Source organism: Vulpes lagopus, chromosome 1 (genome assembly GCF_018345385.1).
Source record: "Vulpes lagopus strain Blue_001 chromosome 1, ASM1834538v1, whole genome shotgun sequence".
NCBI lineage: Eukaryota > Metazoa > Chordata > Mammalia > Carnivora > Canidae > Vulpes > Vulpes lagopus.
The window spans coordinates 159609997-159637152 of NC_054824.1; the positions used below are offsets into that span (position 1 = coordinate 159609997).

A 27156-nucleotide genomic window follows, 5' to 3' on the forward strand; every position below is an offset into this window, starting at 1 on the left:
ACACCACACTCTCCTTTGGACTTAAGTGTGTACATGCTTCACTAAAACTAATAGAAACTCTGAGTCAAGGTTAAGTGACCAATTTTGTGATCTAAGGCAATAACACAACACAGAATCCAGGATTCTAGGACCTGAGCTCTAGATAAATAAAAGGTAGAGAGAAGTGACTTTACACATAAACACATATATTTTCATTCTCTCTTCACTCTTCATGCCCCTTCTGTCAGCCTTCTTACAGAAAAGTCATGAGACAACTTAACGGATGTTATTTTTTTAATAAATAGAAGTCACACCACTTCATTTGTTACAGCAAATGAGAGGCAAGAATTGAGGAGGGCCCCAGAAAGCGTTTTCATCCACAAACTAACAGAAAGGACAAGCATCTTCACCACCCATGCCTTTGGTTAGTTCTTTCTTTTGACTGCTGTTCCCCTACCCACATCAGTATGTTGTTTCCAGGATGGGACTGTCTTCAAGTCTTCTACTAGTTGGGAGGCTAGTCTATCAGCTTGCCTTAATAACAGAATGGAAGTCTCTAACTTAGCTGAGAAACCTGGACAGGTCTTCTTTGATTTCAGCCTCATCCCAAGGCCCATGAATGTTTTCTTTAAAAAGCTGCAGGCGAATGAGGTAGAAAGGGCAGAGACAAGAGATGGAAACCAGCAGAAGGGCAAAGAGGATGGCTCCCACAGCACTAATGGACAGTAAACCTCCCAAGGCTGAAAATGCGAAAAGCAACGTGACTCCCACATAGCTGCATGGAGTACATGCCTTCAGTTTCTTCTGTAACATGGGCCACAGGGCAAAAATCTGGATGGCAAATGTCACCATGATGAAAGCATGCAGGGACCGGGGCAGGCGTGACGCCAGGCAGACAGAGGCAAAAATGGCCATGTTCAAGGACAGTGTGCTGGATACAATGGCAGCGTTGGCGCCATAGTCAAAGAAAATGAGGTGGCCCAAGAGCATAAAGACTGACATGGCATAGATGGTATCGGTGCTGACAGACTCTGTCAGGGTCTTCAGCACTGGCGAAAAACCATATGTGAAAGTAATGAAAACGAGGGCACTCTTCAAGTCAGCCCACCGGGTCCGCCCGCTCTTTTTCCGTCCTTCCCCTCCATCAATGAGATCAAACAAAACATAGCCAATCAGTGAAGAAGCCAGGCCAGTCCCAAAAAGCCAGTGGGGCGCCAGGAGGCCCTCATCCATATACCACCAGATAACCACAAAAACACAAACGCTGCACAGCTGCTGTACCACCACACTGGACTCAAATACCACAGCCCAGTACTGGTACTTCCGGGCGTAGATGTTTTTCCGGAGCTCTTCCAGGAAACGCCGGTCCACATAGTTATCAGGAAAGGGCTGCCGCTCATACAAGACCTTCTGCCACTTGATCTCCTTTGTGTCAGTTACAGGTTGGGCACACATTATCCCCTCCTTCAAATTCAGGCCAGTTTGAGCTCCCTTCCAGAAGTCCAGGTGGTTCTTGTTCTTTACACAGTTCTGCAATAAGACCTCTCTGGAAGTTCCATGCTGTGTTGTGGTTCAAAGTGTACCGACCTTCCCTTGCTTTCAAAGGCAGCAACCCAGATGAGGCTTCAACTCGAAGAGTTTGTTCCCGGAGGCAGGACGATGCAGCCAAGTTCCTGGAAAATAAGAGACTATAACCTAGGAAAGCTGTCAAAGGTCAAGGGAAGGACTGAGTGAAAAATCAAACCAACTCAGTTTATTAAAAGTCTGAGCAAAAATACATGCGTTGGCTGTTTTATAATTATGGACGTTAACACTTCACATCAGATTTTAATTATAATCCCATGTCCCACAACAGACATCTGTCTGCTATTACTCTCTGAGCGCCTACTATGTGCCAGGTGCCTTCTGGAGCTTCTTTCGTTTAATCCTCTCCTTTCAAGTCAGCATTAGCTCCACTTTAATCAGTAAAAATACCTGAGATTCAAATTGCTTAGATAACTTTAGCCCAAATTAACAGTGGCGCCAAATTCAGGCCCAAGTCTTTCTCCTGAAGCCTGAGCCTCACGTCATGTCTCCCTCAGGGGTTCACACATCCCTGAGGTCTGTGGATGGGCTCCAGAGCATCCAAACATCCAAAAAACTGTCACCATATCCTTGTGGCTGCAATTACTGCAAATTTCGAGGGATAGGATCCGGAGATTTATTGAGATATCAAAGGCATTATACAAAAAAAAAAAAAAAAAAAGAAAAAGGTACCAGTGACGCCTGGGTGGCTCAGCGGTTGAGCATCCGCCTTTGGCTCAGGTCCTGATCCGGGGTCCCGGGATCGAGTCCCGCATCGGGCCCCTGGTAGGGAGCCTGCTTCTCCCTCTGCCTATGTCTCTGCCTCTCTCTGTGTCTCTCATGAATAAATAAATCTTAAAAAAAAAAAGAAAAGAAGAAAAGGTACCAGTCTAAAGACAACAGTAAACCGCAGTAAACTGCACAATACAAAAAGGCACGAGCTCCGGTTTATTCAGCCAAAAGGACGGGCTCCAAGAAGCTCAAGGGTCTTCACCCACCAACCGAGCTTAACCTCCTTTAAAGAGCTCGCGTCCTGGCGGGAAACTCTCGCGAGGCCCGCGGACGACGACCCCTTCTCCACAAGGAAACCTGCAGGAGGCAGAACGGCCCGAGCCCTCCAGCAAGCCCGGGAAGACGACTCCTACTGCCCGACCTGACTCCTTCCACGGAGACCACGGTGAGCTGGGCTGCACCAGCCGGACGCCCTGGAGCCCCCTTGGCGGCCGCAGGGACCCCCGCCCAGCGCGCTCCCGGCCGTCGCCCAGGGCAACGCCCCGCCCCCCACCTCCGCGGGGTCGGCCGGGTGTCCCCGGGGACGCCCCACTCCCCCTCCCCGGCCTCCGCGGCCTCCGCGGCCGCCGCTCACCAGCCTTGCGCCTGCGCGGCCGTGGCGGAGGAGAAGGAGGCCCGGAGGCGCGGACGCCCGCCCGAGGACCCACCTGCCCGCAGCTCCCGGGGCTCTGCGGCCGGACAGAGGCGGCCGCCCACTTCCGCTCCCGTCCGGGGCTCCGCGGCGCTCGCGACGCCGGCCGAGCACTTCCGGGTCCGGCCCCCCCCCCCGCGGCGAGAGCGCCTTTCCCCGGCCGGCGGAACTGCGGGGGTCGCTGCTGCCCCCCGCCGGCCACCCGCGGAACTCCCGCCTCCTCTCCCGAGGACGCGCCGCTCCGAGCCTAGGAAAAAGCAAGCGCCCCAAAGAAAGGCTGGATTATTTGGGATCCGAACGCCGCGGGACAGAGGCTGGGCTGGTAAAGAGAGACTGTAGAGCCGACTCTTAGGCGCTCCTATTACTAAGTCAGGCCCTCAACTGGGGACTTCCCATGCATCCGTGCATTCACTGGGCACGTATTCGGAGAGTACCTGCAAGTGCTGTCTTGGGGGGGCTCTTGATACCACAGTGAGTGGAACCGAAAATCCCTGCTCTCCTGCAGCTCTCTGTCTTGTGCGTTGACCTGGAAAGTGATGATGTCTTCCCAGAGGACAAAACCGAGGCTCGGAGAGATTGTGAGCTGTCCCAAAGCCACCAGCTGGAAAGTGGATTAACAGATTAACGTGCAATGTCCGCAGCTTCAACGTGTTGTTCATTCCTCTTTGGTGCCTGGAAGGAATCGGGAGCGGAGGGCCCTGTGGCTGAAAACAGTCTGAGACTGGACGGGAGGTTGCTGATAATTCAGCCGGCTGCATAGGTGCACAAACAGATGGAAGTAATAAAGAAGCAAAGGGATAGATAGAGTAGAAGGCAAGGTATAGAGGGCACAAACGTCAGAAAACCTGAATCCACCTATGAGCCGTGTGACTTGGGAAATCGCAACGCCTGAGCTCTGATTTCTTCATCTGTAAAGTGGAGATAACACTGTTTGCTCTTGGATACTTCATAGGAGACTCAAAAGGCCCTCGTCATAAAAATGTTTTGTAAAGTCCTGACTTTTATATAGCTGCCATTAGCTCACTTTGGTTATTGTTTTGATGGCAATGTTCAAATGCAATAAATTCCACAAAATGATCTCTTTCCATTTCTTTCCAGGTTTCTGTTCCGAAATTTGGCAAGATTCCTTGGCTTAGTGAGGCCAGCCTCATAAACAAGCCATTAGTGCTCAGCCTCCCCAAAAGGTAAATCACTCAGTCACTGAAGCCAAAGGTTTCGAGAAAGATGTCACAGAAGATGATTTCTGGGGCAGTTATCAGAGGGGCAAATCTGGTCAGTTGAGAAACTCAAGATGAGTGCTCAAAACCCAGAAATGGCCTGGGTTTCTCAGACAAAAGCGGGCACTGAGTATAGGCTTGGCAGGGGGAGGAGATCTCCATGAACCTCCCTCTCTACAACCACCACTCAACAATACAAAAGAATTTTGCCCCTGGATGCTACCTCTCCGAACACTTCCATCCTCCTCTACATCTTACTTTTTCTCCTCTGCTTTAATTTGAAATTTTCTCATTTTAACCATCAAAAGTCTAGAACCGTAAATGGCAGTCTTTATAGAGGAGCGACTGCCCGTATATCCCTTTGGGACAATCTACTCCAATCTCACCAGTCCTGCCACTTCCAAACCAACAGCTATGGAATATGTTTCTGTGTTGCACAATTGGAGGTGTTCATGTGTTAGCAGCATTTTAGTGCTGACACTTGAAATATCTGGGCTTCTTCATTCCTCTTTCATTTGTGGTCCCTGGCTGCTCTGGGGAGGGGAAGTGGAAGGAAGGGGGAATGTGAGGTAATGTGGGGGCGAATGGAAGAAATCAGAGGGAGGGGAGAGAGAGAGCAGCCAGGAGGCAACTTCGAAAGCACTTCATAGATGAAGAGGGATGGCTCCCTGGCACATGTGGCAGTTTGCTAGAAGGGTTGTACTTCTAGCAAAGGGATGTTCGTAACCATCACCTACCCTCCTACCCACAAGTAAGTGACTCTCCATGAAGAACATTCTCCCTGCATGGCCTCTTCAGTAACATGGACCTTTGCTTTATCTGCTGATCCTTTTAAAAGCCACATTCTCAGTAAATAGACAGATTTGTGTATTCAGAGCATCTAGGAAGTGCCTGTTGCTCTGTTCTGCTATTTTTCTTTGTTGTCTACACTCTAGCTCGTGTCTAGCTAATGTGAAATGGCTAGTGTTTGACATCTAAACAGGGTAACAGCTCACTATCCCATCTCAGCCCCGTTCCCATTAGACCTGCCCCTGTAGCCAGGAGTAAAGCATCCCTGGGCATGGTGCTCTCACTCCTAGCTCTCTTGTTTTCTGATTGTACAGTTTTGGGGTAAAGGGTAGGGAGTGGAAGCAGGATGAGGGCCTGAAGAAGGCAGACCCAGAATATGATGGGGCAGCCCCAGCACCTCTTCCCCTTCACAGCCAGGTCCTGGTATATCAGAAGGGACAGACTATTGATAGTCTGAAGGAAGGGGTTGTTTTCCCTCTGGCCATAAGGAGAAAGTACCTGAATGGTCAGTAAAGCTCTACTCATCTCTAAACAGAGTATTTGGGCAGCAGTCTCAACTCTTGTGAGGAGAAAGGGCACTTCTCTCCCTCAAAAGACACTGACTGGATGCCACCAGTGTGGTGCCCAGAGCTTTCAGGAAGACAACGTAGGAATGCACAGTCTTTCAAAAGGACAGTTTGCTTAAGTATCAACAATTTTTTTTTTTAGATTTTATTTATTTATTCATGAGAGACACACACAGAGAGAGAGACAGAGACACAAGAAGAGGGAGAAGCAGGCTCCATGCAGAGAACCCGATGTGGGACTCGATCCCGGGACTCCAGGATCACAAGGCAGGTGCTAAACTGCTGAGCCACCCAGGGATCCCACTATCAACAATTCTTAAAGATTAGAAACTCTTCATCTGGCTAAAGCTCTGGGTTCCAATTATTTTTGGCAAAACTTTCCTAAGGCCTCAGTAAGAAAGTTATAGATATGTTTTAAGTATTACCTAGTTTGGCACAAGCAGTTCTAACACAGAAGAGTCTGAAAAAGAGAAAGAAACATTTAGTAAAATGTACTCAGAGCACCAACTACAAGGCCCAGAAACTACCTACATGGCTGGAGGAGTGAGGCCTAGCTCTGAACACCATGGCCTGCACAGACCTACTTCTTTCAAAGAACATTGTCATGCTACATGGAAGCCACACTCATCGTCAGTCTCTAGAGCCTTCAGGTGACACTGAGGCCTTGTGTATTTGAGGTTATTGAGTGCTAAACAGCTCTAGAGTGGTCTCTGGTCTCTCTTGGTCAGCATTTAGGTGTCAAGTCCAAAGCAGGCTGGCTGTCCACAAATCAAAGGTAAAGACAGTGAAGGGCTGGGTCAGACCCACCCGACCACTGCTCACCCAGGGAAATGATGAGGAGAAATGAAACCATAAATGCCTCGGGAATACCAAACTCCTGTCACATGCCTATGTTATAAATGAACAATGAACAATGAAATCTTTCCTCATTAGAGAGGAGAGGTGTTCCTGGCACTCTGAGTTTCCATTTCTGGAATGCCAGGGGCATGTACAGTGCTGCACACACAAGCAGTTTTTGATGACCGGGGCCCCTGCAGGCCTTGGCCTCTTACATTGTAATAAAATGAATCATAACAGCTGCAGAGCAGGTGGGTCTTTTCAAGAAGGAGATCTGGATGTGTTTCATCGATTACATCTGCTTCTCTGAACAATTTTTTTCTCTCTTAATTTGTACACTATCTAACAATTCACAGTTGGCATTGCTTAATTCAAATCAAAAGGACAGAGAAACCAGAGTGACTTAAGAGAGCAAAGTCATCCTTTGGAAGCTGTCAAATGGCCTGTGCCCTGTTGGACTGGGCTGGGCAACAACTCCTGGGGTGTCTCCTGGATTATCTTTTTTGGAAAGGAAAAAATTTTCTTCTTCCCTTCAAGTTTCTTTGGGCTGGTCGAACAATCAAATTGACATGAAACACATTAACAAGAGAAAATCAAATTTGATTTTGTACATACAGGAACCCACATGAGAGTCCAAAGACAGTCATGCCAAATAAGGTATATATGTCATGCTGAACTAAGAAGGCAGCAGGGGTTGAGAATTTCAAAGGGAAGGAAGACAATTCACAGGAAGAAAGGAAAGAATAAATGTTTGGCAAGCAAATGTTTGCTGGGCCATCCAGAAACAGTGGGACACAGAGATTAATTTCAACAGACTTTGCTAAATTCCTCTTTACCTAGTTGATATATTATATATAATCTATGATGATAGCTCTCTTCCTGGAGCAGGTCCTTTATCTAAATTCTTTAATGCAGTTAAGGGAAAGGTCAAAGTTTCTTCCCGAGTCTTTCTGGCCCTGATTGTTTTCAACTCAAAATACTCTGCAAGTCAATATAGTACATCTTGGGGCTATTCATATTAACCCCTACATCTCTGAAACAACCAAGGGGTTGGTTCATCAAATCAGAGACTGTGGTTCTAACTTGCTCTTTTTTTTATTCCTTTAGATATCCTCAGAACTCTGCCACTTTCCTGATTTCATCCAAGAAGGATATGAATTTGCCTATTTTATTTCAAGTTCCAGATGTCTTATCTAAGGTACTCAATTTTGTGTTTTAATTGAAAAGAAACCCATAGTGGTTCAGGGATGACATCGAATGTAAATACAAGGGCATTTTCTCTCTCCTTAGCAGAGCCCTGGGCCTGGAACATCATCACTGTTCCATATATATTTGTTGAATGAAATGAATGAGCATCGCAGACTCACCCAAGGTCAAGTACACTAGCATTAAGAATGAAAGTTACAATCATCAAAAAATTAAAACACAATCCTATTGAGAAATAAACCCTGAAGCCTTCAGGGACTGTGCTCAGCCTGTGTCCAGAGCCAGTCTTAGCTTCTGGAGCCTCTGACCCTGTCCCATCACTGCCCTCGATCCCTTGTATCTCCCACCTACACATTCTACACCTGTGGAATTTCATATTGTCTTCCTCATGCCCCCTCCACCTCACAGAAATCAACTGAGATTGACAACTGGGTGATGACTACACTCCCCACGAGGTTCCCAATCTTCAAGGTGCTGATAAAGTCAGCAGTGCTAAGAGACAGAGGGAGAGAATTCTCAGGCATAAAAGCAGTTTCTCACCTGAGGAGTACACAGGGTGGCTGCTGGTGTGCCAGGGTGGTGTTCCTAAGCCCTTGTCACAGTGCCCCACTCGTGGTGACACCCGATCATGGTGACAGCTCCACTCTGTGAGTCACCACTGGGTCAGCCATGATGTCAGGAGGTAGATCCCTGCTTAGGGAGACCTTCTGTGGTTTAGGGAGATATGGAGAGACTGAGTTAGATGCCAGCTCAGTGAATGAGTGCACGGGACCTGATAGGTGCACAGCCATCATCAGGGGCAGGCAAAGTCCCTGTGAGGCAGTGAGAAGGAAAGGATCGGTGGGCAGAGAGTGCCAGGGAATGGTTGCAGAGGAAGCAGCACCTGCATGTGTTCTAGAAGGTACTCCTATAGTGGAGGGAAGCACCAAGGGAACAAAGACACAGAGCCTGAGCATGAAAACATCAAGGAATCAGGTCACAGCAGGGAAAGAAACCACGCAGATGGGTGGGCTCAGCCGGAGGGCAGAGGGCCTCAGAGGCCAGGAGCTCTGTGGAGATGGTCCAGGTTTTCAGCTCAGCATGGTCAGGGGCTGTGCTTGAGTCACTGCACTAATCCCCCAACATCCAGGCCAGGCATGTAGGTATGAGTTCCCCCTTGACATGCACAGGATCAGCTGAGTGGAGACGGGATCCACCCTGACAATTGCTGCAGAACCAGCGAGACTTCCAGTCACTGTCTTTGACCTCTGATTTAGACAGACTCTCCCCTGCCACCGAGCACCTCCTTATCCCAGGTGAGCTTTGAGTCTCAGTGCATCATGCCTTCCGAGGTATTAAGATTCCAGGCCCCAGACCGCTGGGGCAGGAGGCGCGAGAGGAAAGCATTGACAATGACCTGGGCAGGTTGAGAGGCCCATCTCCAGCAGGGCAGAGAATTTCATGGCTGCAATACGCAGGAGTGGCCACTAGAGAGAAGCCAAGAGCAGCTGCTTCCCTGGGCTTGGCCAGTAGGCTGAGGCCAGGAGGCCAGGCTCTGGGCGGACCCAGGGATCCCCAGATCGTAACTCCTGCAAGGAAGGGAGGAAAGGAGGGCTCCAGGACCTCACCCTCATCCTCATCCTCACCGTGTCTGGGGCTCATCCCCACCCCACCCCACCCCGTGTCTCTCTGTAAAAGACAGTTGCCCCTGCAGATTGGAAAGGCAAGCAGGTATAGGGAAGGCAAAATCTTACCTTTGCCATCTTCGGGTTTTCAGCGGCATCAGAGAATTAAATCAGTATAAGACAGATTAATGGAACAAAAGCATACAAATGTATTAAATGTAAGTTTTATGTGACACGGGAGCCCTCATAAGGAAATGAAGACCCAAAGAAGTGGCCAAACCTACATGTTTTATGCTCGATTGAACAAAGAGAGGCAATGGGGGAAAGTACCTAAAATAGATGGGGTGGCTAAAGGAAGATAAAAACACTTTTAACAAGGTCTGCGTGTGCAGAATTGTACAGTTGGCTGTGACCACGAAGGCCTGAACGTATACCCTGTGAGGTAACCATGGGCTCAGCCAGCAGCTGCTCCTTTCTGGGAAGAAACCGTGCTCTATCCGGTGGGAGTATAAAGCACCGTGGACACCTCATGTCTTTCTTTATTCTCTAAATCACCGACCTGCCAAAGGGCTGCTGGCTGCTGGCAGCCATGCCACCAGCTAGAGGTCCTGGCCTCCGGGCACAGGTATAAAGGTCCTTCCACCTGGCTCCCTTCCCTTCCCCACTCACAGGTCAAAGGGCAGAACTTTGAACATTCACATTCCAGTGGCATTCCTGCCCTACCCAGGAGCAGTCCTGTGGTAGAGGCGGCTATCTGCATGTTTGGGGCAATATTCACTAAGGGGTGGAGAGATAGAAAGGACATAGGGGCTGAGAGATGGAAAGACAGGGAGAGGAAGACAAATAGCAAAAAAGCAGAAGCCGAGAGAGGCACAGAGAGGCGGGTAGGGGCACAGATTACAAGAAGAGGAAGTAGAAGAGGAAAGGCAGAGCTAGCAAAGAAGAAAAATGGAAAATAAACACAAAGTGGTGGAGCCTCAATACTCCCCCATTTAGACATCCACGGTGGAGCAGCTTCTTTGTCAGACAGGACTTTCACCTGCTGTTCCAGGCATCGACTCATCCAGATGCCACGGAATAGCCCAGCGTACTGTGATCGTTGAGTAATTGAGGCTGAGACGACATGCTCTGAGCTCCCTAGCAAGCAGAGCAGATGTGGGGGGCTCTCTGGGGGCTGCAGTGGAGGCCCTGGGACCCCTTGGTGCACTTGCTGGGTTGGGTGCCGCTGGGCAACAGCTACTCACTTACTAGTGGAGAACCCTACTCTGTTCCCTTGGCTCCTGCCCTCACTCATTCTCTCCTCTCTTTGATCTGGGTTTGTTGTTCTAGTATAATGAGTCAGAGTCCAGATGAGAGCCGTACTATTTTGCTTTTAGCAGACCTGTGACAAAGGCCCCTGGCTAAACACACTGCAGCAGCAGAGATGTGGCTAGAAAACGCACAGGACGGCAACTCTCAGTTTTCTCACCACCAAGAACTTGTTTTATTATTTCTCTCTTGCTGAATCTCAGCGTTTGAAAGCTTATGACCACCACAGAAATCACCTTGCATGTTCCTAAGTCCTTTTCCTGTGTATATTGATCAGATACATATAACTACAAATGCAGTTTTAAAAGGGAGGTAATCATGGTCACCACTGACCTGATGGTAATAAAATCCAAGTTTAATAAGTCTGGATGGTAGATGCATGGTTGTTGATAATATTTTGTGTATGTTTGAATTTTTTTCCTAGTCAATCATATGAGTATTTTAAAAACTATCTCCAGCTGTATTCTTTAATAGAGATGGCTGGTATTTTCAGATTGCAGGAAAGTGTGTAATTATCAGAGGGCTTTTATGAATATTGAAAATAACTCTCCAATCATCACTTTTTTTTTTCTAAGGGATATAGGAAGCATTATGTCCTCATATGGATCCTCTTTTGTCCCTTTATCCAAAAGTTTCTGGCTCACTGAAATACATGTATGGTTAGACAAATCTCTTAACCCTTCTGGGCTACAATTTGCTCTTTGTGTTCATTCAAAGAGTTGAACTAGAGGTGACCCATGAGGTGTCTCTCATTTAAGTCAGGAGTAGAAAGGAGGAAAGGAACAGAGGTGTCGAGGGCAGGAAGGATGAAAGCAAATTTGTCAGCGTTCCTCAGCATGCTTGTGGTGGCTATTTTTAAGATCACCATCTGGTGCTTTTACATTTTCAGTTTTGTTATGTGGAGAGGTATGTGTGTATATGTATGAGACAGAGAAAGAGAGGTGGAGAGAGAGGGAGGGAAAGAAACATATTTCTCTGTTTCTTTATCAAAGATTCAGGAAGGCCAAGGACTTGGGCCATGAACCAGACCTTATGAACCTCAGCAGATATTAACCTCAAATATTAGGACGTTTCCGATCGTGAAATGTGAAGAGCAGACTCCAGCTTTGGGGGCCTTGCTGAAGTGTGCTTCATACCTTGGCCAGGCTACAAAAGATTGCTCTCACTTTCTCATCACATCTGCCATCTGCTATCCTGAGGACAGCTGCTTGGAAAATGAGAACCCCATTAACATTTCAGAGCTTTTCTTGGTCGCTCTTACTCTACAGATGATACTGACTCTACAGGGGCCTGTGTACTCTGAACCATCAGCCAATTCATTTGCCATTTATGCTACTGCTGCTGAACTGGCCTTAAGGAAATCAAGAGTGAGCAGCAAATGCTGCAGAAGAAAAAGACCTTTGGTTCTAGGGCCAGGAAAGAAAGCAGGTTGGGGGGTTTTGGGGGGAGGTCTGGGGGTAGGAAGAGGGTCCTACAGAGTGTGGAATCCCAAATTGTTTGCATCCACTTCCTTGTACACACATAAGTATATGTTTATGTGATTCATTCATTCAACCAACATGTGTGAATGCCTACTGTGTGCCAGATTCCTGATAGGCTCTAGGGATGCAAAGGGGTTTGAGACATGTTTTTGCTTTTCAAGAATTCTCAGTCTGGTGGAGGAAACCAACGAAAGAAAAGAAAAGAAAAGAAAAAAGAAAAGAAAGAAAAGAAAAGAGAAGAGAAAAGAAGGAAGGAGAGAAAGAGAGAGAAAGAAAGAAAAAGAAGGAAAGAGAAAGAAAGAAAGAAAGAAAGAAAGAAAGAAAGAAAAGAAAAGAAAAGAAAAGAAAAGAAAAGAAAAGAAAAGAAAAGAAAAGAAAGAAAAGAAAAGAAAGAAAGAAAGAGTAACAGGAGAAAATGCAACAAAATGCTGTATCAAGTCTGTGATAGAATCAGAAAGGCAGGCATCCAACTCAGGTAAGGGGTGTGTAAAATGGTAAGAGGGCCACGAGGAAGACTTTTCTGAGAAAGTAACAGTGAAGCTGTGTCTTGACCGATGTGGAGTTAACAAGGCTGGACAGAACAATATATAAAACATTTCGTCTTCAGGCTCCACGGGATGGGATTCCTCAAGGTCATGCAACTCCGCATCACATCTGCCGCCCTCGTTAACCCGGCAAGATCCTGCCGTGCACCTCAGAGGTCTCTCAGATAGGTCTGTTGCTTGATTTGCAATGAACTCTTACTCTTATGTGAAAACCAAAAGCCTGTAAAAGGGGAAGGAATCCACCGCAGGAAAATAAGAAACCGCTTATAACTCCAAATCTGCTCGAGGACGCTCCCACTTTCACATCTACCCATCTATACCTTCTGCATTCTTTCAGACTAAGTGTAATGCCGCTTCTCGAAGACTCTCCTGATCCTGCAGTGGGATGTGGTTTCTCTTTTCTGAAGGCCTGGAAGTACCATTGCTTCTTCTGTGATATCGAGTGCATCCGGTCTTGGATCACAGTTTCAGAGATGTATTTAAGTCTCAGAACTCACAGATGTGAGGGATGGAAGGAGGAGCCAAACCTGGGGAGATACCATCCCCAAGGTATCGGGAAGATATGGCAGAGGGTGGAATCTGCCAGAAGCCCAGGAGTCTCCTTTGCCTCTCTGGCCTCTGCCCAAGCCCCACTCCCCACACTAGACAATAGTCCGTGCTCAGCTAGCCTCAGTTACCTGAAGCCAATCTGCTAGGTCATTCTTCTGTGCCATTGCCGTGCTTCCTGGGGTTTGGAATGCCCTCCCCCAACTTGTTCACCCTACCAACACCTATCCAAACATTGCCTGCTCCTGTAGCCCTTCTCAGACCCTTCCCTCAATGTCCGTCCCACCTCCACTTTTTTCAGTTTCACTGCGCCCTCAACATATCCCTGTCACATAACCTTCTATACTGTTGTGCTTCCTTGGGCACAGTCTGCTGGGTGATGAGCAGCTGAAGTCAAAAGCTGTGTCTTATTTGTTTCAGGGACCCCAGTACCTAATGAACAAGCAAATGAATGAATTTGTATTTTCCCCTGGCCTGCCTTAGGGCCAGAAAATGCCTTATTCATCTTTGTGGCCCCAGCCCAGCACATTTATTATGGCCTCACAATAAATGTCTGTTGTTGAATGAATGAATCGAGTTGTTCACACTCATACTTTAACATGCCAACCCACAACATTGTATTGTAATACTCAGTTGATTCTTTTTAAATGGCCTATAGAAATGAAATGTATTTTAGGTATTTGTCAAAAGAATCCAACTTTGTCCCTAGTTTGCAGTCCTCATACCTTCAATAATAATGCCTCACCCAAATGCTTTATATTTCTCAGAGGATGAAGCTATTGGACGACCAATCCACTGAAGGTCACCTTAGGAGCACTGCCCAGGCACTCCCCACACTGCAGAGATATATTCCTCCTCTTCCTGTGCTCCATCCCTCTCAGGGCAGCAGGAGTGGGTCAGGGCACAGGTATACACACATGTAGTAATAGGTCAACAATCAAATGGCAGAAGGGGGCTTTAATTCACAGTCATTGTTTATCCCTTTGACCCCCCCTCCCTCATATTATATGCTTCTTATGAACATACTTCATGATTCTGATGTCAATGTGAGTGAAGAAAGGTAAGTTGTACCTGTACCACTATATACAGGGGTCCCAAGTAGTCTATGACTGACCCTCTCCTGCCTAAACTCTTTCTGGACCTACCAGCTGCAGCCAAGCCTGGACTCCATGTCCACATGGGATGGAACTGACTCCCTCTGTTTTATGGAAGGAGTAACTATTACCTTTCCTACTCCTCCAACCCTGTCCCCCTTCCTTGCTGCCCAGATACCCCCACCATTTCCTCACCTTCCTCTGTTTCTCCCCTCAGGCCAGGAGGATCCAGAGTAATCCCATGCTGATCAGAAATAAGCAGCTGTGCTCCACATGTCAAGAAATAAAAATGGTAGGTCAACGGGATGATAGAGATGAGCATAGGTATCCCAGAGGATAGTAAGTACTATGCCTCCCTGACCAGAGCCCAGTGGAGAGACAATACTTATTGCAGGAATGGCTGAAAATAAGGACCTGTTGGCTCTGGGAGCATCATTATCTGAAACAGTATGATAAACTCTCTTTATTTTCAACAAACCAAAAGATGAATTAGGGTAGGTGAGTTAGAGGGATAGAGATGAGATGAGCCACTATACTTTGAGATCCTAAAGTAACTGCACTGCTGTAGAGGTTCAGGAGCTTATGAAACTTCTCCCCACCTAACATTTCCACAATACAACACGACAAAACACACAACCATACAACACAATCTGCCCCTACCATTTTAGTCATGAAACAAGCAGCTTCATCTTTGGACACATCAATTCAATCAGCACCTCAGGATTAAAGCTCAGCTATAGTACTTTCTAGCTAGTGAGTGGTGTCTGTAACGGGTGGTGCAGAATGGTGGGGAATGAAGGCTAGCAAGAGGATTATGGGGAAACAAGGACAAAGCTCTGCCATCTGTCAGAGATGCTGCAGAAAGAAGCCTGTGTATGGAGGAATGCTCCATAGGTCAGAGTTAGGTCTTAAGTCAGTTTAAAGATTAGAGTTAGGGTCAGTCAGGCTTAGGTTGAAGGTTAATTTAGCTAAATGGCTAGGGTTCGGATAGAAGTTGAGGAAGGGTATTTATAATTCTGATATACTATGATTCTCCTTTGACTCTGGGCTGGTGTGTGATAAAAGGAAGGGCAAAGAGTAGAAGAAAAACAGGAGACATAAGAGAGCCTCTTAGTTAATGGTGAAAGTTCTTGGCTAATAAGATATGAAAGAGACCAGCAGTTTTGTGAAATTTTTGTGTGGGATTTGGAAATTTAACTGAAGCTACTGACAAAGGTATATCTAATGTTACAATCTATGTCCAATTAAGATCAGTGTTCAATATTAGCATTGACTGGAATCTGGGAAAGTGGAATTGAGATTTCTCCTGATCTTATTCCTGATCTTATTCCTGGAATCACTGTGTCCACATTTAGAATGCACTGACCCCAGGCCCAAGCTGGCTTTGGCCAGCTGGCTCACTTGGGACTTCAGCAGCTGCTCTCTTTCTCAAGATCTCTTCTCTGACCTTTGCCCTTGCCCAGGCCTGACTGGAGTAAAAACACACACTGTGGTTTTACCATTCACTACAGATCCCAAAAAGAAGGACCTCAAACGTAAAAGTCAGAAGCAGTTCATGCAAACCCTGGTGGGAAACTACAGAAAGTTAGAAAATGAACACGCTTCATACTGCTTCACTATGTGCAATAGCACTTCAACTTCCTCCTGGGGTAGGGGTACTGCATATCTCCTGTAGTCACTGAGACCCCTCCTTTCTCAACAGGGGGCTGAAAGTAGATGCTGGGGAAGATATAAAAAGACTCCAAAAAATATCAGGTTGACTTCCTCAACCTGATAAATCATATCTATGAAAAACCCACAGCTAATATCATACTCAATGAAGGAAGACTGGATATTTTCCCCTTAGATAAGAAACAAGACCAGGATGTCCATTCTTGCTGTTTCTGTTTAACATCATACTATGTTTCAGTTAGGGAAGTTAAGAAAAGAAAAAGAAATAAAAGGCACCAGATTGGAAAGGAAAGCATAAAACTATATTCACAGATGGCATAATCTTCTATCTAAAAAGTCCTAAGAGACCCACACAAAACAATTAAAGCTAATAAATGGGTATTGAAGAATTGCAGGATACAAAATCAATATCAAAAATCAACTCTTTTTTATATACTAGCAATGAACAATCCAAAAATTAAATTAGGAAAACAATTCCATTTACAATAGCATCAAAAAACTAAAATACTTAGGAATAAATTTAACAAAATAAATGCAAGCCTTCTACATCAAAGGCTATTAAATTTTATATAAAGAAATTAAAGAAGACCTAAATAAGTGGAAAAACCCAGATTTTTAAGATGGCAGTACTCCCAAATTGATCTATATGTGCAGTGCAATCCCTCGCAAAATCTCATGTGACAGGGCAGCCCTGGTGGCTCAGTGGTTGAACGTCTGCCTATAGCCCAGGGCATGATCCTGGAGACCCAGGATTGAGTCCCACATCGAGCTCGCTGCATGGAGCCTGCTTCTCCCTCACCCGTGTCTCTGCCTCTCACTCTGTGTCTCTCATGAACAAATAAATAAAATCTTTAAAAAAAAAATCTCATGACATTTTTGAAGAAATTGACAAGCAGATCTTAAAATTCATATGGAAATGCAAGAGATGTTACAACCATCTTAGAAAAGAAAAAGTTGGAGGACTCACACTTCCTGATTTCAAAACTTACTATAAACCTACAGTGATCAAGACTTTGTGGTACTGGCATAAGGATAAACATATAGATCAGTGGAATAAAATTGAGAGTCCAGAAATAAAATCTTATGTGAACAATTAAAAAAATGTTAACAGGAGAACATCAAATTTAATTACATACATGTGGGGTCTCCATAAAAACAAGAGATCATGAACAGTTGGTTTTTGACAAAGGTGTCAAAACAATTTAATGAGGAAAGACTAGTCTTTTCAGTAAACGGTACTGAGACAACTGTATATCCATATGCAAATCCCTAGTGGAAAAGTAGGTATAAATCTTCATGACCTTGAATAAGGCAATAGTTTCTTACACATGACACCAAAAGCACAAACAACAACAAAACTACATAAATTTGATATCATCAAAATTAAAAACATTTTTACTACATCATCAAGAACATGAAAAGATAACCCACAGAATGGGAGAAAATGTTTGCACATCATATATCTGAAAAGGGACTAGAATCCAAAATATATTTTTTTAAAAGTTTACAACTCAACAATAAAAAGACAACCACCCCAATTCAAAATAGGCAAAAAAAAATTTTTTTTGAATAAACAATTCTCCAAAGAAGGTATACAAATGGCCAATAAACATGAAAAGATGCTCAACATCATCAACCACTAGGGAAATGCAATTGAAATCACAATAAGATATTATTTTACACCCACTAGCTTGACCATAATAAAAAAAGTGGACAATAACAAGTGTTGGCAAGGATATGGAGAAATTGGAACCCCCATCCATTGCTAGTAGGATGTAAACAATGCAGCTGCTTTAGGAAATGGCAATTGGCAATTCCTCAAAAACTTAAACATAGAGTCACCATATGACCCAGTATTTTCATCCTAGATATATACCCAAGAGAATTGAAAACATATCCACACACAAACTTGTACAAGAATGTTCATAGCAACATTATTCATAACAGCCAAAAAGTGAAAATACCTCAAAGGTCCATCTACTGATGAATGCATAAACAAAATTTCATTTAATCCATGCAACGCAATATTATTCAGCCACAAAAAGAAAGTATTTATATATGTTACAACCTGGATAAACCTTGAAAACATTTTGTTATGTAAAGGAAACCAGACAGTAAAGGCCACGTGTTATATTGATTTCATTTATTATGAAATGTCCAGAATAGGCAAACCTGTAGAAATAGAGAATAGATAATCCTTAGCAGTTGCCAAGGATTTGGGGAATGAATGAATGAATGAAGAATGAATGCCAGTGGGGACAGAGTTTCTGGGCTGATGAAAATCATCTGGAAGTAGATAGTGGTGATTGTTTACAACTTTGTGACACTACTAAAAACCAGAGTTGTATGCTGAGATGGTGACTCTTACGGTGTCTGAACTTAAAAACAGATAAACACTAGAAAAATATTTTTTACAATAAAAGCATAAAGTGGAAGAATATCAAAAAAAGAAAAAGCCTAATAGGACCTGGCTTCTATGACTGCTTATACTCCTATGTATGAGTACCCTGGGCCAGGACTCAATTATTTAGCATGGAAGAAATACCTACTGAGGCTTATGGCTGACTGTGAGTCACCAGGTATATCTGCCTTAGTGTTATGTAAACTATCTCTTTTTACGTGTCTGCTCCAAACAGCTCCTCTTCCCTGTAAAACATCTATTTTGTAGTTGTTCTGTTATCTGCGTTACTCTCTGATACACACTTTGAAGTCCCTTCAAATTAGGATGTCAAGCTAGTATGTAAGGAAGTATTCTCTAACATATGTATGTTAATTGGTTTTAAAAGTCTATTTATATAGTTCAGTTCATTTCAACAAATATTTACTGACTGCCTACCCTAGGCCAGGCACTTAGGTAATAGCTCGGCTACACAGGAAAAAATAAATAAATAGAAGAGTAAGACATAAATCCTACCTTTAAGGATCCAGTGGGTAAACAAATAAAGATAATGAGGTGATGAATAGAAATAGAAATAGACCTGTGGGATGTGAACAGATGTGGAAAGTAGAGATCAGAGAAGTCTTCCCAGAATACTACACCTGGTTTTCAAGACTGAATAGGAGTTGACCACATGACACACTTCTTTTCGGGGACAAAAGTACTATCTTCGGTAAAGACCTTTGAGGTTTTATTATTTCATTTGTATGAAATGTCCAGAATTATTTTTGAGGTAGCCCCCATCGCCCACTCATGCATGCAAAAACACTACCTGGATTTAAGGGCTTTTGAAAAAGGGTCATGCTAATCAGGAGAAGGTAGAAAGTTTCCTCCATCTTTCTTTCTCTTTCTGAAGAGCCAATGTCAGAAGAAATTTTGGAAAAAGGCAATACATCTCCTTCATTCCCATCCCTTTTTATGTATCTAAGAAACCTCTTCTCAGGTTCTCACCAAAGCCTTTGCTGTCCTCACTACTCTCAGATGCTCCTGTCACTGGATCATTTCTTTCCTTTCTCTCACATCTTCCCCTCAGCTAATGAGTTACAACAATTTGATTAAATACCATAAGTGATTGGCGTTTCTATAGACAATATTCAGATTTTTCTCTCTTTTCAAGCATCGCTGAAGGCCCTTAACACATAGTCACTTGCAGGTCTGTTGTGTCATACATTTAAATCACAAGTCACTAAATGAATAACCCAACTAACCACCACACCCACAAATTGTGATTATTTTTTCATTGTCATGGCTATGATGTCTTTTGAGAAATAATGGGGAACAAATGATTCTTAGTGAAAGCCTGTGCTCCAAAAGAAAACCAATATTGAGCGCCAGTAACAAATCTGGAAAAGTTCAAGAACATAATGTCTTAATCAGGAATACTCTGTGTAATTTATTTTAGTCCTCTAGGAAGGTCACACTTAAAACCAAGTGTGCTTCAAAGTGGTTTCATTCATTCCCTAATTTGATCAGCAAATATTTCTTGAATAGGCACTATGTTACAATCTGGAAATACAAAAAAAAGGGACATGGTCTCTGCCCACATGAAGCTGAAAGTCTATGAGGGAAACCAGACATCAAGCAAGTAAATAAAATAAAAACCTTAGGAGTATTCCTATAGAGAAAGCCTAGGGAATGGTGAGAACATAAGGCAGACAACTACCTAAAGGTGGTCCAGGAGTCAGTGTTGTTTGTGAGAGGCTAACCGGTGATCTGAGACCTGAAGAATGTTGGGGGTGAGCTATGAGCTAAACAAAGAGGATTGGAGGCTTTACCAATCTTGAGGTTTCTAACTTCAAAATCTGATAACCAGGGAAGACCATAGACTCTATGGCTTGTGAGCAGGTGATCACCTCTGATTCATTCATATCACAGAAGAAGACGTGAATGCTTCTAATATTAAATACAAATTGAGTTTGCTATGATGGTGCATTATTTATTTAAATTGGAATACGGTTTTGGGTGATGTTCTAAATGAGACTTTCTTTCTCAGGTACAACCAAAACCTGTGATAATCCCTCATAATCTGAAACTATCCTTTGAGAATCTTATGAGTCATAGGTAAGTCTAAGATTTAAATCAGGACATTATTTTAATTCTGTTTATATTGGTTTGTGGATACGGGACAGTGGACTGAGAAACATAGTAAGTAGAATGTTTAGGGAATGCTTAGAGAATGGGCTTCTTGACTGGTTTCATTTCCTGGTTAAACCAGAGAGATCAAAAAAGTTGTTTTCACCTTTTTACTGAGCAACTATTGAAATTGTAGTAGAAAGTATTATCTGCCTTTCCACTTCCCAGAAACAGTACAAGGAAGGGGATACAAGATTCCTCTGGTAGCTCAGTCAGAACTGAGTACAAATTCTCCATGTAGATGATTTATGTAATTCAGAAGGCATGGGACATTACACATAATTTGTTCTCAGTCCAAGACATCCTCTGTTACTTTTTAGTAACTAAAATTCTTGTCATCAGTTTGTTTGATTGTTGTTTGCTGCTTTCTTATCAAGAGCAAGTATATAAAAAATAAAATCCAGTCAGAATTTTGATTAGTTGGATTTCAGGGATTTTTCTTCTCCTCTATCAGAAAGGGAAAAGGACTGTAAAGAAGTTTTTATTCAAATACAGACTTACCCTGGATAAGGCACCCATGAGAATAGACTTCCCTTATAGTAGATGGGTGGAACATAGGCATACACGCATGGTCAGATTTGATATTAATTAAAAAAGTTGTATGGGATCTAATGACAGTCTTCAACTTTTCTCCCTCAAAGAGAAATCAATAATATGGAAAAATAAATAAGTCTCTTTGTAAGCTTATGTTAATCAGCAGTAGATGCTGTGATTCCTTTTCTGAAATTTTCTCCAAGCTGAAGTATAGACTCAGATGCATGGAACCCATGTGCCAGGTGCCTGACCCAGGGAAAAAGGGTCAAGGAGGAAATGGGTAGTGTACTTGAGTACAACAGGCTCCAGTACTAATAACACTTACCTGCACTGACTCTATACTTTTCAAAAGTACCTGTCAGATCATAATAAAAGTAATTCAAATAAATATTCTGTATAGACTTTAAAAAGAAAATAGAACTATCTAAAGTCTGGGATTTCTGTGCAAAAGTTTCACTCTATGACAGAAACTTTTGAAATTTGTTGCCCCAGTTTATTTATTTTGCAAATTTGGTATTTTAAATAAACTCCCAAATTCCAGAATCATTAGCTGATTTTAAACAAATAGCTCTTATTACTTGAGCTAGACTAGGGGTTGAGCCAATCCTAATATCACATCTACACCAACCTGAAGTATCATTAGATGGGTCATTTTTTTTTTTCAGTGTAATGAAGGGAAACAGACCACTTCTGTTCTAGATTTAGTTAGTGTTACTGTCAAGCAAGGCCCTGATTCTATTTGTAGCTTATAAAATCTATAAGCTTATAAATATATCATGGTTTTTGAGTCTCACTATATATATACGGGCAGGTATAATTGTCCTTACTGAAATAATAGTTTTTTTTAAATGACTTTAATTGTAAATATTGTAGAAATTAAGTGATGTTTGTTTAATGGAAGGAATGAAAGAAAAGCAGGAGAGAGAAAGAAAAAGGAAATATGAGTGGAGAGGTATATATTTGTTGATTTATAGTGCAAACAAATCTTCAGTTACTCAGTCTTAGAAATACCACCTTACTGTTTGCTCAACATGGGTAAGAGAAGGGATTTTTCTTTTCCTTGGTCCCACTGATTTCTCCACTGGCAATTGAGTAAAATAAATTGGCCAGATGGGACATATTTTTGGTAGCAAAGTAAAATAATCTTGGAAAATCTTTGTAGAAATAGAAACAATGAAATGAGTTCAGAGACTTAGATATCCCATCAAAGTTTAAAGATTTGTCAGTCTTTCAAAATTAAGCAACTTAATGTAGAAATGGTTTGGGCTCATATCCATTTTGGTGAAGGGTCACTTCCACAGCCTTAGCCGCTGGGGGAAATAGGATGTAGTCAAGACATTTTCTCTAAAACTGGAAGGTGAAATAGGTGATAGGATTAAGGAGTGCACTTGTGATGAACACTGAATGATTAAAATAAAAACTAAAAACAAATAAAAATATAAAAATTTTATTTAGGGATGCCTGGCTGGCTCAGTTGGGAGAGCATGCTATTCTTTTTTTTTTTTTTTTTTTTTTTTTTTAGAGCATGCTATTCTTGATCTCCAGGTTGTGAGTTCAAGTCCCATGTTGGGTGTAGAGATTACTTAAATAAATATTTTGTAAAAATTAATCAAAGATTGGCAACAAAGTATTTCTAAATGGTTTCTGTTCTGCTTTAATAACACTCAACAGTAGAGAATCAGTCTCACAGCATAATATTGATGGGAATAAAAGAAGAGGTTTTAAGGCCAAAAAATAAAAATAAAATAATAAGAAGGTTCTCATCAAAATATTCTGTTTGCACTTGAGGAGTATATTACTGATGTGAAAGAATTGTTCACTTTTTTCTTGATACTGGAGGATTCTTGATTCCTTCTATTTTTAGACCATATGTGTTTGAACAATGCATAAAATGTTTTTTCAATGAAGTTTTTATCAAACTCCATAAAGGTAAGAGAGCTTGAGATGTAGTGGTCCCTGGCCCAGGCATATTATACTGTGGCAAAGTGCTCTGAGCACAAGGTTAACAGGTGCTGAATTCAAGAGACCATCTGTGTTTTAAAATATATCAAGACACATTCCTTTCCACCAAGCCTGAGCCACATAACTGATGTGTTTTCTTGCTTCTTCCAAACAGAATGAGTCTTCATCCACCAAAAGCCCAAGCTGTACTCAAACATTCCCATAATGACATCTCAACAGGTTTGTGTTCTTTTAGAGCACTTGTGGTGGGGGACATACCACCCCCAGAGGAGCACGATGAAAAGTTTAATCCCTAAGATAGTTACTAAATTTTCTGAATAAGTTCCCTCTGTCTGCCCCTTTCTCTTTTCACATACTGCTTATGGCCTGTTTTAATTGCTCCCCGGCTGTCTCTTCAGGCTAGCTCCACCTGTCTCCTCTCCGGGCTCACTGACCTTTGTGTATGCCACATTTCTTCCCAGGTTTTCTCCATAGCACACGGCTATACCCCATTCTTTCTAAAGACCCCCATAATTGACTTGCTGAAGAATTTTCATGGAAATGGGGCACAAAGTGTATAATTCCCTTTTAGGCAGTAAAGGTGGGAAAGGAACGCACCCCCACACCCCTGAAATGGCCTCACCAAAGCCCTGAACCTTCCACCCCACAGCTTTTTAAACCACCTGCCTTCTCTTGGCAGCTGCCCTGCACTATTCTTATGTGCACTTGCTACTAATAGACAAAAGGATAGCGTCTTCAGCAAGAGCTTCAGCATTGACCTGTGTCTCATCTTTTAGAGACATCAACACTGGGCTGGTGAAGGTGGGTGGTGGATCCTGGAGGGGATACTCTGGGTTTAGTGCAGTAGACGCTGTCATGTAAGTTTATCCACCTTATTATTCACTCCCATATTAACTGAAGCTGCCTCCAACTTTTCTCTCATGTGATTTACACAGTAAGTTAAATCCAAATCACTTTCTTTGCTTTGTGCAAATGGAAAAGTCTAATCTCCGTCTGCAGGGGAGCTAGAGCCAGAAGTGCCTGAGAAGGCATCCAGAGAGGAAATTTAAGATAAAAGGGATTTCTTGAATGGATGCTAAAAGTGGTGACCAGAGACTTAGGTAAACAGTTGAGGTTTGGAGATATTCACATTGGTGGAGTGAAAGACTGCCAGTCTCAGGGAATCCTTTCTTGGGTATCTGGAAATAATGGCTCTCATTTAGCCAAAGTGAACTAAAGAGCTAAGAGCTAAGAGCATCCACCCAAGAAAATCTCCCCCTCTGCTTGTTCACTCTTCTGTGACCATCTCATTCTCTTGAAGCCAAGAGAACGTAGGGTGACAGGCATGTGCAATTGGTTCTCTTTTCCAGTTGCATACTCATTCTGAGTTTTCTTTGAACCTGGATTTTTTCAGGCCTACCTCACAAAGAAGTAGAACACACATACATGCACACTCTTACATGCCCTTCCCTCAGCAAGAGTGTTTATTTTGTGATTCTATAGGGCAGTGCGATAAGATGTCTTTCATCAATTTATTAACCATGGGAGTGTATTTCAATTACCAATGTAAGAGCTAGACTTTGTGTACAGAGGTCAGCACATTATGTTCTTGGACATAATATGACTCTTGCCCATAGAGTTCATCCAAGAACAGCAATCTTGGAGGTAGGACTTGGGGGAGAGTGCTTATGGAGCTAAAGCTTGGCAGATCTACTATCGATTTCAGCTGTGACGTTTCTGAGATTTGCTTCATTCTGTGTGTACCCTCTAAGGTTATTGTAAAAGCACTAGCCTAGAGGCAAGGAGACCTGGGTTCAGATCCTAGTCTTTCTGTACAGGACTGGCCAAATTGTTTAAACTGCCTGGGCCTCTGGTTTCCCACCTATAAAACCAAAGAAGCATTCTGCTGTCCCACTTCCCCCTCCCCCGCCCCTGAAACTCAGACACTCAGTACAAGCAGCCTTCACCTTTGATCAGACCAGAAAAACTGCTGATGCTGTCCTGGCCCTACTGGTTTATACAGATTAGACATGTCCCTGCTGCAGCACTTGCTTATTGCTGAAGCTGCCACCCACCTGTGCTGCCTTGCCTGTGGACAAACTACAAATACCAAATGGCTGACTCATTCTAGTGAATATTACTGCCAATCATTGTCTAACCCTTCTTCTTAATTACAACAGTGACTTCCAGTGTGTTTCTAGATTCAGCTAACCTTGGTATATTATCAATAATTATTGGTAAGAAGTAAGTAAATAGAAAGAGCCTATCTCCATAACTGATGGGGATTTCTTCTGGATTCATTTATCTTGACTCTGGCTTTGAGTCCAGAGTTCTATGATGTGTAGGGCTCCTGTGGTCAATAAACATCAATAGAGATGTGAACAGCCTGCCTTGGCCTACTACCTGGGAGAGTGGTGTGACAAGATTCAAAGACACTGGGCTAGGATTAAGGAGATCAGGGTTCTGGTCCCCAGTCCATCAGTGCCTATAACCCTAGACCTTGTTTCCTCTTCATTATAGTGATGAGACTGAACCAGATCCATGGTCTGTGATCGTGTGATATCTCTTAGCTCTCATTCAGCTCAAATGAGGAGCTTTTCCAGAGAATTCAGGACTCCAGTTCCCTTCCATTCAGTGACTTCCAATAGAAAGACGTTATCCTTCGAGCAATGTGTCTTCTGGAAAAGTTGAATATTAACATTTTTTGTAAATAAAATCACATTTGAAGAAAAGGTCAGAATGGTGAGAATTTTAAGGAACCCTAATTTAAATTATTTCATAAAATAAAGGTTCCTTTTGAAATACAAATACTATTGTAGACTTTTTGTAAGGATCATAGTTTTTTTTTTGAAGATAGAACCATATATGTGTCCCTGAAAAATATTCCAAGAATTTAATCCTCTTTTCCCTTTGACTCACATTATCAAATACATTTTATATTCAGTTTTTATTTAATTGGCAATGACTCCTAATACTTGAGTTTTGTTTCTGGGTACGCTCTTCTGACCTCTTTGATAAGATTTGTAGAAGCTTAAATCTTGGCAGAATAAGATGGTTCTATTAAAAGGAATTCTTATGTGAATTTTGAATCTGTTCTGTAAGGGTGAAAAAAAGTATTTGGTGACCTTTAGATATTTTGAGTTGCTTTAAAAATAGACTCTAAGAAGCCCTTGCTTTTCCTTCTTACACTGTCCTCCAGAGAGCATTCACTACAGACTGCCCATTCTGGGCCCCAGGACAGCTGTCTTCAATGAACTGCTGGCAGATACCTATGCAACTCTGCAGGAGACACAACTCTCTTCCTTGCCCAGAAAGGAGCCAATGGGCAAGACAGTGAGGCAGTGAGTGGTTGGAGCTCATCACCTTTCAGACTCACAAAGAGAAAACAAGTTAACCAATCCAGTTTCTGGCATGTTAGCCTAATTTCCTCCTGTCACCACAAAGGTGACTCACTTTTACCTTCCTGAGAGTGCTAGAATTCTAGCTCTTGCCACTGTCTTCTCACTCAATTTTCCTAAAGACAAGTGGCTTAATTTCCATGATTATAAAGGTTTACTGATTAAAATGGAACATTTTGAGTATCATTAATATTTTTTTTTAAGATTCTTAATTGTGTCATAATAGACAACATCCTTTGTTTCTAAGACTTGAATTTTCCATGCAAATTATTTCGGCTCTTCAGGGCAGGGGGCTGGAAGTGGCTCCCTTAGGTCTCTCATGAATTCAATCTATTATGAATACAGGAGAGAAATGGAAGTTACCTTCCTGTCAATATCTCTGTTAGTTAACTGGTAGGTGACAGAGGATACTGTGATGCAATGGGAAAATGGCAAGTGATTAGGGATTGCAACCCTTGAGGACAGGAACTGTGCCTTGTCTAGCTCCCCACCCCCCATTTAGTGCCCTGTATATTATCAGATATTCATCTAATCTTTGCTCATTCATATCTAAATCACATGCTTGTATTTTGTTATTTGATTACTTTCATTTGAGAAGGTGTACCTTCAGCTTTGTTGTGGTCCATGTGGCAGCAGTGTGAGGGAGACAGAAGAAAACTCTAGGATTTCAAGTATATTTACAGGCACAAATGCTCAATACCCAGCTTCAGGAGGGCTCATATCAAAAAGGTCCCTTCCATGGATGGATGCAATGGCCTTGTGGAATCCGAAGACCCTGGCTAAATGGACACTAGAACCCACATGTGAGAACCAACCTCTGTACTGACTGTATTTGAAGAATGGGCTTCAGGAATCTTTAGCAGATGGCCTGGTGCCTAAATTGA

At 43.1% G+C, this 27156-nt stretch overlaps 2 protein-coding genes across 5 annotated transcripts; one reads left to right on the plus strand and one right to left on the minus strand.

The window, feature by feature from the left end:
* Positions 1 to 255: 255 nt before the first annotated feature.
* PIGC (phosphatidylinositol glycan anchor biosynthesis class C) lies at positions 256 to 3531 on the minus strand. 4 transcript variants are annotated; one of them, XM_041724732.1, is made up of 2 exons: positions 3400 to 3531; positions 256 to 1652 (listed from the first exon to the last, which is right to left on the minus strand). In XM_041724732.1, exon 2 carries the CDS (start codon positions 1432 to 1434, stop codon positions 541 to 543), a length of 894 nt encoding a protein of 297 aa, XP_041580666.1. In that variant the 5' UTR covers positions 1435 to 1652; positions 3400 to 3531; the 3' UTR covers positions 256 to 540. The 4 variants fall into 4 exon arrangements, with proteins under 4 accessions (XP_041580666.1, XP_041580658.1, XP_041580675.1 ...); XM_041724724.1 differs by lacking the exon at positions 3400 to 3531 and adding an exon at positions 2982 to 3141; XM_041724741.1 differs by lacking the exon at positions 3400 to 3531 and adding an exon at positions 2909 to 3021.
* On the plus strand, positions 2048 to 27156 carry C1H1orf105 (chromosome 1 C1orf105 homolog). The gene is made up of 8 exons (XM_041749639.1): positions 2048 to 2079; positions 2566 to 2719; positions 4064 to 4149; positions 7482 to 7572; positions 14376 to 14450; positions 20260 to 20327; positions 23050 to 23114; positions 26074 to 27156. The coding sequence occupies exons 1-8, from the start codon at positions 2048 to 2050 to the stop codon at positions 26217 to 26219; spliced, it is 717 nt and encodes a 238-aa protein (XP_041605573.1). The 3' UTR covers positions 26220 to 27156.

Coding starts and splice junctions, on each gene's coding strand:
- PIGC (XM_041724732.1), bottom strand. CDS start 1,434: ATGTGTGCCCAACCTGTAACTGACACAAAGGAGATCAAGTGGCAGAAG.
- C1H1orf105 (XM_041749639.1), top strand. CDS start 2,048: ATGTCTCCCTCAGGGGTTCACACATCCCTGAG. Junction 7,573..14,375: donor TTCCAGATGTCTTATCTAAG/GTACTCAATTTT, acceptor TTCTCCCCTCAG/GCCAGGAGGATCCAGAGTAA. Junction 14,451..20,259: donor CATGTCAAGAAATAAAAATG/GTAGGTCAACGG, acceptor TTTCTTTCTCAG/GTACAACCAAAACCTGTGAT.